The sequence below is a fragment of the Nerophis lumbriciformis genome, linkage group LG23 (genome assembly GCF_033978685.3).
Source record: "Nerophis lumbriciformis linkage group LG23, RoL_Nlum_v2.1, whole genome shotgun sequence".
NCBI classification, from domain to species: domain Eukaryota; kingdom Metazoa; phylum Chordata; class Actinopteri; order Syngnathiformes; family Syngnathidae; genus Nerophis; species Nerophis lumbriciformis.
Window position 1 is genome coordinate 30,373,707 of NC_084570.2, and position 15,454 is coordinate 30,389,160.

The following is a 15,454-nucleotide window of genomic DNA, read 5'->3' on the forward strand; positions in this document are numbered from 1 at the left end:
GCTCCATGCGGACCTGAGTCGCTTTCCCACGATATAAACAGTGTCCCTGCCCAATCACATTATAACTGTAGAATGATCGAGGGCGAGTTCTTGGTTTCTTATGTGAGTTTATTTTTAGGCAGTTTTATTAACGTCCTCCCAGCGCGGTAACAACACACAACAGCAGCAGTCACGTTTTTTGTCTACCGTAAAGCAGTTCGGCTGCCGTAAACAGCAATGTTGTGACACTCTTAAACAGGACAATACTGCCATCTATAACATCAATAACATATACGGCTTTTAGAGAGTGCAGTGCACAACTGCGCACACAACAAGGAGACGAAGCAGAAGAATGAGGAAGATACAGTCGTGGCGACGCCGACGACGAGTAGGATGAAGAAATACGCTTTGTTGCACCTTTCCTGCCTGAGTCCGGCGATTAGTTGCAAATTTTGCTTTATTGATTGCTTGCACACAGCCAATCCAACACAAAACAAACTAGTCCCCGCCCGCACTAACGCTACCGCTCCCTCTCTTCTCTCGCCCACACACTCACTGACGTCACTCTCCTCACATGCTCACCTATTAAAGGGCCACACACACACATACGCTACTCTCATAACAGCTTGTAAGTTCCAAGCCGCAGCTGCGATTGGACCTGGATAGCCTCCAGGAAGAAGTAGTGGACTACCAAGTGCTTGGCACTGAAGATCTTCCTCAGGAAGCAAAGATTGACCGGTTTTGGGCCATGCTCGGGAGAGATGGAAAATTCCAGACTCTAATGCATTTGATGAAAGCACTTTTGTGCGTGCCACACAGCAATGCATCATCAGAGAGGGTGTTCAGCATGGTTAGAAAAATAGTGACAGAGAATAGAACAAGGATGGACAATTCAACCCTTAACTCAACAATGAGTAGATGAGTGTTATGTGTGTGTATATGTGTAAATAAATGAACACTGAAATTCATGTATTTCTTTTATTTATATATACATATATATATAATAAAATAAATATATATATATATATATATATATAGCTAGAATTCACTGAAAGTCAAGTATTTCTTAGATATATATATATATATATATATATATATATGAAACTCTTGACTTGGTGAATTCTAGCTGTAAATATACTCCTCCCCTCTTAACCACGCCCTAACCACGCCCCGCTCTCTGCGTACTGTACGTGGGCTAATTGGAAGGTCACAGGAAGTTTGGAGCTCTGTAGCAACTGACTGTGCAGAAAGTCTTTGCACGATGCACTTCAGTATCCGCCGACACCTCTCTGTCAGTTTACGTGACCTACCACTTGGTGGCTGACTTGCTGTTGTTCCCAAACTCTTCACTTTTCTTATAATAAAGTTGACTTTGGAATATTTAGGAGCAAGGAAATTTCACAAATGGATTTGTTGCACAGATAGCATCTTATGACAGTATCTATGCCTAAGTGCTTGATTTTATACACCGGGCCAAGTGATTAGGACACCTGATTCTCATCATTTGGATGGGTGGCCAAAGACTTTTGGCAATATAGTGTATTTATCTGTACAGTAATCTATTTATTTATATCTGCACCTTATTGCCCTTTTACCCTGCACTACAACGAGCTAATGCAAGGAAAATTCATTTGTATCTGTACTGTAAAGTTCAAATTTGAATGACAATAAAAGGAAAAGTCTAATTAGGCAACATCCAAGTTTGTAAGGACTCACAGTTGCAGCTGAGTCCCTGCTTCCTGAGTCCGAGGAGCATGTTCTCGCACACGCAGCAGTACGCCGGTTTTGTGAAGTTCTTCAATCTCCAGATGTGCTGCCCGTCCTTCTCTGGTACCTGTGGAGTGAGCGTGAGGAAGCCACGCCGTCGCGGGTGAGAGTTACCGAGCTAAATATTGCACAATGTTCGGGCGTCACCTTCAGCCCGAGCAGAACGAGTAGGGGCACATTGTTCATGCCTCCTTTCAGCCACTCGTCCAGCGTGACCGTGCCGCTGTTGTCCACGTCGATAGCCCGGATCATTTCCTTCAGCACCTGTACCCCAGAAAATGTCACGACCTTTGTAGAAGGACAGATTTCTGAACCACGAGGCGCAGCACGTACAGATCTGAGCTCGGTCACGTCCCAGCCCAGGTAGTCCGCTGCTCGCATCATCTGGTTGATGATCCGGTCCACTTCCTGGTGGGAGGACAAAAGCTCCACATCGTGAATATTTCAGGACTAAAGTGCTCTTTTTAAACTGCTTCTTTGTCCGCCATCTTGGTTTGAAATGAATGCCAGCGTGGAAAACGAGGTTTTGGAGACACTTACTGAGCTATCCAGGTGTCCGTTGCCATCTTTGTCATAAAGTTTGAACGTGACTGAAAACGTGAGACAGAAAGCATTTCATTTGACATGATCGACACGTTGAAATTAAAATGAAACAAGTCATTTAGAACGGGGATCTCGGAAAATAGTTAATTGCAATAAATTGCTCTTTTTTTTAAATCTAAAACCTAATACAACTAAGAGTTCCTTTTTATCCAAATGCTTTTAGAATATTATATAGATCAATAAACTCTTTCAATGATTTTTATAAAATGCAACACGAAACTCTTATCATTCTCACATGACTGTTATTAGTTTCTCGTACAAAACCCAAAACCAGTGAAGTTGGCAAGTTGTGTAAATGGTAAATACAAACAGAATGCAATGATTTGCAAATCCTTTTCAACTTATATTCAATTGAATAGACTGCAAATACAAGATATTTAATGTTCGAACTGGAAAAATTTGTTATGTTTTGCAAATATTAGCTCATTTGGAATTTGATGCCTGCAGCACGTTTCAAAAAAGCTGGCACAAGTGGCAAAAAAGACTGAGAAAGTTATGGAATGCTCATCAAACACTTATTTGGAACATCCCACAGGTGAACAGGCTAATTGGGAACAGGTGGGTGCCATGATTGGGTATAAAAGCAGCTTCCATGAAATGCTCAATCATTCACAAACAAGGATGGGGCGAGGGTCACCACTTTGTCAACAAATGCGTGAGCAAATTGTCCAACGGTTTAAGAACAAAATTTCTCAACCAGCTATTGCAAGGAATTTAGGGATTTCACCATCTACAGTCCGTAATATCATCAAAAGGTTCAAAGAATCTGGAAAAATCACTGCACGTAAGCAGCAAGGCTGAAAACCAACATTGAATGCCCCGTGACCTTCGATTCCTCAGGCGGTACAGCATCAAAAAGCAACATCAGTGTGTAAAGGATATCACCACATGGGCTCAGGAACACTTCAGAAAACCACTGTCAGTAACTACAGTTTGTCGCTACATCTGTAAGTGCAAGTTAAAACTCATTTATCAACAACACCCAGAAACGCAGCCGGCTTCGCTGGGCCCGAGCTCATTTAACATGGACTGATGCAAAGTGGGAAAGTGTTCTGTGGTCTAATGAGTCCACATTTCAAATTGTTTTTGGAAACTGTGGACGTTGTGTCCTCTGGACCAAAGAGGAAAATAACTATCCGGACTGTTCTAGGCGCGAAGTTGAAAAGCCAGCATCTGTGATGGTATGGGGGTGTATTAGTGCCCAAGACATGGGTAACTTACACATCTGTGAAGGCACCATTAATGCTGAAAGGTACATACAGGTTTTGGAGCAACATATGTTGCCATCCAAGCAACGTCTTTTTCATGGACGCCCCTGCTTATTTCAGCAAGACAATGCCAAGCCACGTGTTACATCAACATGGCTTCATAGTAAAAGAGTGCGGGTACTAGACCGGCCTACCTGTAGTCCAGACCTTTCTCCCTTTGAAAATATGTGGCGCATTATGAAGCCTAAAATACCACAACAGAGACCCCGGACTGTTGAGCAACTTAGGCTGTATATCAAGCAAGAATGGGAAGTAATTCCACCTGAAAAGCTTCAAAAATATGTCTCCTCAGTTCCCAAACGTTTACAGAGTGTTGTTAAAAGGAAAGGCCATGTAACACAGTAGTAAAAATGCCCCTGTGACAACTTTTTTTTGCCATTAAATTGTAAGTTAATGATTATTTGCAAAAAAAATTTAGTTTCTCAGTGTGACCATTAAATATCTTGTCTTTGCAGTCTATTCAATTGAATATAAGTTGAAAATGATTTGCAAATCATTGTATTCTGTTTTTATTTACCATTTACCATTTATGTGACAATCTTTAGGTACTTTAACTTTAACTATACTTCCTGTGCACTCCCCTGCCGCACCATTTCTGATTTTGTCATTAAGTACATTTTACCTGCCCTTCGCTTGCCGTCTCTGCATCCAACACTGAAGCCAGATCGAGACAGTAGACGATAAATTACTTTTCTAAAGTTTTCAATTTTACAATTGTAAATAAACTAAGAAGTTATGTCTGGTAAGTGTATTTTCAAAGTAATTTATAACCGTAGAAGACAGATGACAATTTAATTTGCCATGCAATCTTATTTAAATGTATCTTATATCAAAACTGAGGCAGATACTTTTTTTTTTCTATACAAAAAATATTTGTTCTTGTAACTTTTTAACAGATGTATTTTATCCCTTGTCTTCTTTTGTCATTTTCTGATTATTTAAAAATGAAATAAAGGAATAAAACAATGACCCCCCAGGTCAGATTAGAAACACCCCTGATTGAGAAGCAAACCAACAGTCCAGCTTCTCTCGAGGCTGCCCTTCCTCCAGCACTGAGAAGTAACAGGACATGTCGCGGAGAAGCACCCCATCTGCCAGAGACACAAATAGCAAGAAAAATGGCTCCTGATATGGAAAAAGTCAACATTATGAAGTTTTCTAAGAGCATTGAGTCCATCGCAACTGGACTGTTCATAAAAGTCTTAGAACAGGGTTTCTTAACCATATGGCCAGGGCCCATTGTTCAGGGCTGCGTATAGAAAGAATATAGCCAACTCCGTTTCAGGTCGGTAGCAAACATGGCGTCCTGTTGTCACGGGAGGGGCTTTTGACCAACATTTAAGAGACCCTCTGGCCATACTCTCTCCGATTGGTCAAAAGCCGCTCATGTGACAACAGGACGCCATGTTTGCTACCAACTTCGAAACAGAGTTGGCCACACTCTCTCCATACACTGCCTGCCATTGTTGGGCCGTGAGCACCCCCTAGAGGGCTGCCAAAAAAATTGTTGGTTTCTCAGGCCTCACTTTTACACCACTTGAGGCAGTAATGACAAGAAGTCTGGAGAAGTTTAAACGCAAAAAATATGACTAAACTGGTGAAAATGTATTTTTATTTGCACTTAAACTTTATTGACAGATTTTTTTTTTGTTACCATTACTGATGAAAAAGTTCAGTTAGGAAACATATTCATTATTAATTTATTTTATTTATTTCAGAACATAACCATTTATTTTTCGTCAGTTATTCATGAGTCCCTTATTATGGAGTATACTTGATTAGTACTTATTTTTCCAACCAGCCTGAGGTTTATGTGTCAAATAACACATGCTTTCATAGCACTTGACAAGGTTGTAAACTGTAAGTAGGTTAGATATCATTATTAAATACCATTAAAATCAAGAGTGGGATTACTAATTCAGTGTTAATATTCCAGTGGGCCCCTCTGTAGCAAACATGGCGTCCTGATGTCACGGGAGGGGCTTTTGACCAATCATTTAAGAGAGCCTCTGGCCACACTCTCCGATTGGTCAAAAGCTGCTCATGTGACAACAGGACGCCATGTTTGCTACCAACTTTGAAACCGAGTTGGCCACACTCTCTATACACCGTGCTGCCATTGTTGGGCCGTGAGCGCTTCCTAGAGGGCTGCCAAAAGATATATCGGTTTCTCGGGCCTCGGCGGTACTCAGTTGTAATACACTTTTACACCACTTGTGGCAGTCATGACAATATCAAACTAACAGAAGATATTTGGAGCTAAAGTCAGAGAAGTTTAAGCGCAAAAAATTATGACTAGAGTGGTGAAGATGTATTTGGATGTTTTATTATTTATTTTATTCTATTACTGATTAAAAAGTTTAGTTAGGAAACATATTATTCATTATGAATTTATTTTATTTATTTCAGCACAACATAATACATTTTTTGTTAGTTATTTATGAGTCCCTTCTTATGCAGTATATTTGATTCGTACTTATTTTTCCAGCCAGCCTGACCTGAGCCTAAGGTTTATGTGTCAAATAAATAATGATTTTTGGGATTAACACATGCTTTCATAGAACTTGACAAGGTTGTAAACTGTAAGTTGGTTAGATGTAATTATTAAATACGATTAAAATCAAGGGTGGGATTACTAATTCAGTGTTAATATTCCAGTGGGCCCCTTTGTAGTGGGAAAGTCGGGCTCCGAGGTCTTAGAAGATGTTTTGCCTTTCATCCGTGCAATCATTTCATGCTCTCAAACTTAAATAGGACAGCTCTAGTCTGAGAGGATGGTGCTGGACCTACTGTATTTATCCTCTCAGGTTTTATGCAACACAAAGAGTGATTCCACCTGACAGAGGCCTCACTATTAACAACTGTTGGCGCAAAATCTATCTTGCGGGGGTTTAATTTCTAGCATGACACGTGCCCAACCCAACAGATACATACTGTATGTTGGACCCAGCACCATCCTCCCAGACCACAGGTGTCAAACTCAAGGCCCGGGGGCCAAATCTGGCCGACCACATTATTGTATGTGGCCCGGAAAGCCTGGAAATAATATGCGTTAATAAAATGTTTTCTCACTAAATATATTTGTTATTTCCCAGACATTAAAAATCATGGACTGCATGCAATTGCATATCTTCTAAAATTTAAAAATTATCAAAATCCATCCATCCATCCATCTTCTTCCGCTTATCCGAGGTCGGGTCGCGGGGGCAGCAGCCTAAGCAGGGAAGCCCAGACTTCCCTCTCCCCAGCCACTTCGTCCAGCTCCTCCCGGGGGATCCCGAGGCGTTCCCAGGCCAGCCGGGAGACATAGTCTTCCCAACGTGTCCTGGGTCTTCCTCGTGACCTCCTACCGGTCGGACATGCCCTAAACACCTCCTTAGGGAGGCGCTCGGGTGGCATCCTGACCAGATGCCCGAACCACCTCATCTGGCTCCTCTCGATGTGGAGGAGCAGCGGCTTTACTTTGAGCTCCCCCCGGATGACAGAGCTTCTCACCCTATCTCTAAGGGAGAGCCCCGCCACTCGGCGGAGGAAACTCATTTCGGCCGCTTGTACCCGTGATCTTGTCCTTTCGGTCATAACCCAAAGCTCATGACCATAGGTGAGGATGGGAACGAAGATCGACCGGTAAATTGAGAGCTTTCCCTTCCGGCTCAGCTCCTTCTTCACCACAACGGATCGATACAGCGTCCGCATTACTGAAGACGCCGCACCGATCCGCCTGTCGATCTCACGATCCACTCTTCCCTCACTCGTGAACAAGACTCCGAGGTACTTGAACTCCTCCACTTGGGGCAAGATCTCCTCCCCAACCCGGATATGGCACTCCACCCTTTTCCGGGCGAGAACCATGGACTCGGACTTGGAGGTGCTGATTCTCATCCCAGTCGCTTCACACTCAGCTGCGAACCGATCCAGTGAGAGCTGAAGATCCTGGCCAGATGAAGCCATCAGGACCACATCATCTGCAAAAAGCAGAGACCTAATCCTGCAGTCACCAAACTGGATCCCCTCAACGCCTTGACTGCGCCTAGAAATTCTGTCCATAAAAGTTATGAACAGAATCGGTGACAAAGGGCAGCCTTGGCGGAGTCCAACCCTCACCGGAAACGTGTCCGACTTACTGCCGGCAATGCGAACCAAGCTCTGACACTGATCATACAGGGAGCGGACCGCCACAATCAGACAGTCCGAAACCCCATACTCTCTGAGCACTCCCCACAGGACTTCCCGAGGGACACGGTCGAATGCCTTCTCCAAGTCCACAAAGCACATGTAGACTGGTTGGGCAAACTCCCATGCACCCTCAAGGACCCTGCCGAGAGTATAGAGCTGGTCCACAGTTCCACGACCAGGACGAAAACCACACTGTTCCTCCTGAATCCGAGGTTCGACTATCCGGCGTAGCCTCCTCTCCAGTACACCTGAATAGACCTTACCGGGAAGGCTGAGGAGTGTGATCCCACGATAGTTAGAACACACCCTCCGGTTCCCCTTTTTAAAGAGAGGAACCACCACCCCGGTCTGCCAATCCAGAGGTACTGCCCCCGATGTCCACGCGATGCTGCAGAGTCTTGTCAACCAAGACAGCCCTACAGCATCCAGAGCCTTAAGGAACTCCGGGCGGATCTCATCCACCCCCGGGGCCTTGCCACCGAGGAGCTTTTTAACTACCTCAGCAACCTCAGCCCCAGAAATAGGAGAGCCAACCACAGATTCCCCAGGCACTGCTTCCTCATAGGAAGACGTGTTGGTGGGATTGAGGAGGTCTTCGAAGTATTCCCTCCACCGATCCACAACTTCCACAGTCGAGGTCAGCAGAACACCATCCGCACCATACACGGTGTTGGTAGTGCACTGCTTCCCCTTCCTGAGGCGGCGGATGGTGGTCCAGAATCGCTTCGAAGCCGTCCGGAAGTCGTTTTCCATGGCTTCCCCGAACTCCTCCCATGTCCGAGTTTTTGCCTCCGCGACCGCTGAAGCCGCACACCGCTTGGCCTGTCGGTACCTGTCCGCTGCCTCAGGAGTCCCATGAGCCAAAAGAACCCGATAGGACTCCTTCTTCAGCTTGACGGCATCCCTCACCGCCGGTGTCCACCAACGGGTTCTAGGATTACCGCCACGACAGGCACCAACTACCTTGCGGCCACAGCTCCAATCAGCCGCCTCGACAATAGAGGTGCGGAACATGGTCCACTCGGACTCAATGTCCAGCACCTCCCTCGTGACATGTTCAAAGTTCTTCCGGAGGTGGGAATTGAAACTCTCTCTGACAGGAGACTCTGCCAGACGTTCCCAGCAAACCCTCACAATGCGTTTGGGCCTGCCAGGTCTGTCCGGCATCCTCCCCCACCATCGCAGCCAACTCACCACCAGGTGGTGATCGGTAGAAAGCTCCGCCCCTCTCTTCACCCGAGTGTCCAAAACATGAGGCCGCAAATCCGATGACACAACTACAAAGTCGATCATAGAACTGCGGCCTAGGGTGTCCTGGTGCCAAGTGCACATATGGACACCCTTATGCTTGAACATGGTGTTCGTTATGGACAATCCGTGACGGGCACAAAAGTCCAATAACAAAACACCACTTGGGTTCAGATCCGGGCGGCCATTCTTCCCAATCACGCCTCTCCAGGTTTCACTGTCGTTGCCAATATGAGCGTTGAAGTCCCCCAGTAGAACGAGGGAATCACCCGGGGGAGCACTCTCAAGTACTCCCTCGAGTGAATCCAAAAAGGGTGGGTACTCTGAGCTGCTGTTTGGCGCGTAAGCGCAAACAACAGTCAGGACCCGTCCCCCCACCCGAAGGCGGAGGGAAGCTACCCTCTCGTCCACCGGGTTGAACTCCAACATGCAGGCTCTGAGCCGGGGCGCAACAAGAATTGCCACCCCAGCCCGTCGTCTCTCACTGCTGGCAACGCCAGAGTGGAAGAGAGTCCAGCCCCTCTCGAGAGAACTGGTTCCAGAGCCCTTGCTGTGCGTCGAGGTGAGTCCGACTATATCCAACCGGAACTTCTCTACCTCGCGCACTAGCTCAGGCTCCTTCCCCCCCAGCGAGGTGACGTTCCACGTCCCAAGAGCTAGCTTCTGTAGCCGAGGATCGGACCGCCAAGTGCCCTGCCTTCGGCTACCGCCCAGCTCACATTGCACCCGACCTCTATGGCCCCTGCTATGGGTGGTGAGCCCATTGGAGGGGGGACCCACGTTGCCTCTTCGGGCTGTGCCCGGCCGGGCCCCATGGGGACAGGCCCGGCCACCAGGCGCTCGCCATCGTGCCCCAACTCCGGGCCTGGCTCCGGAGGGGGGCCCCGGTGACCCGCGTCCGGGCGAGGGAAATCTGAGTCTCGGTTCTTGCATTTCCATAGAAGTCTTCGAGCTGCTCTTTGTCTGATCCCTCACCTAGGACCTGTTTGTCTTGGGAGACCCTACCAGGGGGCATGGAAGCCCCCGGACAACATAGCTCCTAGGATCATTGGGACACGCAAACTCCTCCACCACGTTAAGGTGGCAGCTCAGAGAGGAATTATCAAAATCAAAATATATAATTATCGATCCATCCATCCATCCATCTTCTTCCGCTTATCCGAGGTCGGGTCGCGGGGGCAGCAGCCTAAGCAGGGAAGCCCAGACTTCCGTCTCCCCAGCCACTTCGTCCAGCTCTTCCCGGGGGATCCCGAGGCGTTCCCAGGCCAGCCGGGAGACATAGTCTTCCCAACGTGTCCTGGGTCTTCCCCGTGGCCTCCTACCAGTCGGACGTGCCCTAAACACCTCCCTAGGGAGGCGTTCGGGTGGCATCCTGACCAGATGCCCGAACCACCTCATCTGGCTCCTCTCGATATGGAGGAGCAGCGGCTTTACTTTGAGCTCCTCCCGGATGGCAGAGCTTCTCACCCTATCTCTAAGGGAGAGACCCGCCACCCGGCGCAGGAAACTCATTTCGGCCGCTTGTACCCGTGATCTTGTCCTTTCGGTCATAGCCCAAAGCTCATGACTATAGGTGAGGATGGGAACGTAGATCGACCAGTAAATTGAGAGCTTTGCCTTCCAGCTCACCTCCTTCTTCACCACAACGAATCGATACAGCGTCCGCATTACTGAAGACGCCGAATATATAATCTTGTATTCCAAAAATATTTTTGTTAAAATAAAGAAATACTGTACTTAAATATCTGCTTGACTTATGATTTCAAAACAAATTATCAATCAAATTGTAAAATTGACAATAGATTTTACGGTTAAATTCCGCCGACTGAGTTTTTTACCGTAAAATCAAATGTTTTTACTGTTTTTTTCCAAATACAGTAAGACACTAAAACATTAAAAAAGAAACCAAAGAAACATTAAAACGAGACTGGCAGCTATGTTGGATGAATTTTACCGCGAAAAACAGTGGTTTTGTTTCTCCATTCCATTTCATTTATTCCATTTGTTTATATCCTGTAAAAAAAAAAAACAAAAAAAAAAAACATTGCTTTTACTGTGAAATTCTGGTGATTGAACTGCAAGTCTTTAAAGTAAAATTTAAAGATTTTTTTTTGCAGCTTACGTAAAAAAAAAATATTGTTAATGTATTATATATATATACATACATACATACATACAGGTAAAAGCCAGTAAATTAGAATGTTTTGAAAAACTTGATTTATTTCAGTAATTGCATTCAAAAGGTGTAACTTGTACATTATATTTATTCATTGCACACAGACTGATGCATTCAAATGTTTATTTCATTTAATTTTGATGATTTGAAGTGGCAACAAATGAAAATCCAAAATTCCGTGTGTCACAAAATTAGAATATTACTTAAGGCTAATACAAAAAAGGGATTTTTAGAAATGTTGGCCAACTGAAAAGTATGAAAATGAAAAATATGAGCATGTACAATACTCAATACTTGGTTGGAGCTCCTTTTGCCCCAATTACTGCGTTATGCGACGTGGCATGGAGTCGATGAGTTTCTGGCACTGCTCAGGTGTTATGAGAGCCCAGGTTGCTCTGATAGTGGCCTTCAACTCTTCTGCGTTTTTGGGTCTGGCATTCTGCATCTTCCTTTTCACAATACCCCACAGATTTTCTATGGGGCTAAGGTCAGGGGAGTTGGCGGGCCAATTTAGAACAGAAATACCATGGTCCGTAAACCAGGCACGGGTAGATTTTGCGCTGTGTGCAGGCGCCAAGTCCTGTTGGAACTTGAAATCTCCATCTCCATAGAGCAGGTCAGCAGCAGGAAGCATGAAGTGCTCTAAAACTTGCTGGTAGACGGCTGCGTTGACCCTGGATCTCAGGAAACAGAGTGGACCGACACCAGCAGATGACATGGCACCCCAAACCATCACCCAACCATGCAAATTTTGCATTTGCTTTGAAAATCGAGGTCCCAGAGTCTGGAGGAAGACAGGAGAGGCACAGGATCCACGTTGCCTGAAGTCTAGTGTAAAGTTTCCACCATCAGTGATGGTTTGGGGTGCCATGTCATCTGCTGGTGTCGGTCCACTCTGTTTCCTGAGATCCAGGGTCAACGCAGCCGTCTACCAGCAAGTTTTAGAGCACTTCATGCTTCCTGCTGCTGACCTGCTCTATGGAGATGGAGATTTCAAGTTCCAACAGGACTTGGCGCCTGCACACAGCGCAAAATCTACCCGTGCCTGGTTTACGGACCATGGTATTTCTGTTCTAAATTGGCCCGCCAACTCCCCTGACCTTAGCCCCATAGAAAATCTGTGGGGTATTGTGAAAAGGAAGATGCAGAATGCCAGACCCAAAAACGCAGAAGAGTTGAAGGCCACTATCAGAGCAACCTGGGCTCTCATAACACCTGAGCAGTGCCAGAAACTCATCGACTCCATGCCACGCCGCATTCACGCAGTAATTGAGGCAAAAGGAGCTCCAACCAAGTATTGAGTATTGTAAATGCTCATATTTTTCATTTTCATACTTTTCAGTTGGCCAACATTTCTAAAAATCCCTTTTTTGTATTAGCCTTAAGTAATATTCTAATTTTGTGACACACGGAATTTTGGATTTTCATTTGTTGCCACTTCAAATCATCAAAATTAAATGAAATAAACATTTGAATGCATCAGTCTGTGTGCAATGAATAAATATAATGTACAAGTTACACCTTTTGAATGCAATTACTGAAATAAATCAAGTTTTTCAAAATATTCTAATTTACTGGCTTTTACCTGTATATATATATATATATATATATATATATATATATATATATATATATATATATATATATATATATATATATATATATATATATATATATTCATATATTACTCATTGTTGAATGCCGACTAAGTTTTTTACCGTAAAATCAACTTTGGTACTGTTTTTTTCCCATATACAGTAAGACACTGAAACAGTAAAAACAGACAAAAATAAACATTAAAACTAAATTTTACGGTAAAAAAAAAAAAAACTGGCAGCTCTGTTGCATGAATTTTACCGCTAAAAACAGTGGTATTGTTTCTCCATTCCATTCCATTTATTCAATTTCTTTATATGCTGTAAAAAAAATAAAAAAATTAAAAAAACTGCTTTTACTGTGAAATTCTGGTGACTGAACTGCAAGTTTTTTAAGTAAAATTTTAATATTTTTTTTGCAGCTTACGTAAAAAAAAATATATATTGTTAATGTATTATATATATATATATATATATATATATATATATTCATATATTACTCATTATTAAAAGCGGCCATCTGAGGACAGCCATGTGGCCCTCAATGAAAGCAAGTTTGACACCCCTGTCTCAGACTATTGCTGCTTGATCGAAGTCTGAGAGCATCAACTGATGACGAGGGGCAAAAGGTCTCCAACAACAATCTGGACAGTCCAGTTGCAATGGATGAACTGTCCTGAAAGTACAAGGACCTGGATGAATGAGAACACAAATACGTTTACGTTTGGCCTGGGCTTCGGGCGTGGAGCCGTCCTGATTGACACATCGGAAGTAGCGGAAAAGGCGCTGGCAGAAATCATGGGGAAATTCATCCACCTCAAGGTAGGTTTTGAGGAAGCAGCAGAAGCCTTCTGCATCCAAACACTGTGCCGAGATGGAAAAAACAAAAACAAACGTCATGACACAAAGGAAACACAAGTGTAACATTTTTAGCAAACAGAATCTCCAAAGTGGAACACGGTTTAGTTGTGTCGTTTGGAGTTCAAGCAGTTCAAATCATCGTGGGTGGCATCGTGCAAATCTCTTGTGTTGCTTTTTCCTCATTTTTTTTTAAAGTTTTTTGTGATCCCGCCTCAAAACTGTACCTGTGACGGCAAAGAGGAAAACTGTGATGATAACCATAGAACTTCAAATGGCTGCTCAGGACAATATGAGCGATTAGGTTACCAAATTTTCCATACTATAAGGCTCACTTAAAATTACATTTTCAAAAAACTCAACAGGGCGCCTTATAGCTCGGTGCGCCTAATGTACAGAATAATTTTGGTTGTGCTTACCGACCTCTAAGCTATTCTATTTGGTACATAGTGAAATGATAACTGTGACCAGTAGATGGCAGTCACACATAAGAGATACATGTAGCCTGCAATATGACTCAAGAAAACACCAAAATTGTTTATGTTCCATTGAAAATATAGAAAGCTCAAAAATGTATCAAAATGTTTTAGTACAACTTTGGTAAGTCACGAAGCCGCACCGCTTGATGGATTGTACTGTGCTTCAACATAGGAGTATTATTATGGTGTATGTATAAGGTCAGACATTATCTGGCGTTTTGTTTCGCAATATTATGCAAAAGCAACTTTTACCTTTTGGTACCTGCTGATGTGTATTTGAGATCTGCATAAGTCCTGAAAATTTGCACGAGTCCGCCTTTGTAGTCCGTGCCGACAACGTAATCGATAAGCTTCTTTTTTTTCCCTATCTTCTTGTTATGGGACATTCATCCTCCGCTGTTGCCATTTCTAATATAAAGTAGTGTAAAGTTCTTACTTATATCTGTCAGTAAACTCGCCATGAAAGCGCTAAAACATACCGGTGTAGTGAGTTAACATTATTCACCCAAGGAACTTTAGTTATTAGAGAGTTCCCGCCGGACGGTTTTTCACGGGACACATTTCCGGCGTTGTTGTTGCACTAGTGAGCCACGGATGAGGACATGCTGCTCCGTTATTGATTGAAGTAAAGTCTGAATGTCATTAAAACAGTTAGCTCCATCTTTTGACACTTCTTCCACTGCCGTCCTTGCATGCTACACCGCTCCAACAAAGATGACGGGGAGAAGACGCTGTCGAAGGTTAGCCAAGTAAATAAGACCGCCCACAAAACGGCGCATCCTGAAGCGACTATCAGAAAGCGACTTGAAGATGATCTGTAAAACATCATCCATGCAACATTTTGACCAAAGAACCACCATTACATGTTATGTAGACCACAAGGATGTCTTTTACATTTAGAAAAAAATAATAATAATATGACCCCTTTAAAGCGCCTTGTAATCCGGTGTACCTTTTGTATGAAAATAGACCCGCTCATTGGCAGTGCGCCTTATAATCCGGTGTGCCCTATGGTCCGTAAAATACGGTAATTCATTTTGCCAGGAAGATGCTAATATAATGTAAATAATGTTAATGCACAACATATTTTAATTCATTTAATTCCAACAATACCAATAAAAACAGTGCTCGATGAGCAATTTGATACTGTTTTATAAAAAATAATAATTGGAAATGCCTATTATGTCTTTTATAAGAATAAACCATCTCTAAGTTAGAGACAAATTATTTAATTCGTCCTTGACTGTAAATCATTTCTCTGACAGGCTTGATAAATATTCAGGTCTTGGATTATTTAGGGTGGTT

At 43.8% G+C, this 15,454-nt stretch overlaps 1 protein-coding gene across 2 annotated transcripts in view; it reads right to left on the minus strand.

Moving 5' to 3' along the window:
- The window catches only part of dgkab (diacylglycerol kinase, alpha b), a 90,605-nt gene that overhangs the window by 33,507 nt on the left and 41,644 nt on the right, over nt 1-15,454 (minus strand). The window contains exons 5-10 of one of the 2 annotated variants that reach the window (XM_061984784.2): nt 13,535-13,676; nt 4,634-4,708; nt 2,287-2,336; nt 2,080-2,154; nt 1,894-2,010; nt 1,696-1,813 (exon numbers count right to left, since the gene is read on the minus strand). In XM_061984784.2, the coding sequence (XP_061840768.1) occupies nt 1,696-1,813; nt 1,894-2,010; nt 2,080-2,154; nt 2,287-2,336; nt 4,634-4,708; nt 13,535-13,676 (577 nt within the window). The remainder of the gene's footprint in view (nt 1-1,695; nt 1,814-1,893; nt 2,011-2,079; nt 2,155-2,286; nt 2,337-4,633; nt 4,709-13,534; nt 13,677-15,454) is intronic. The other variant, XM_061984785.2, reaches the window with a different exon arrangement.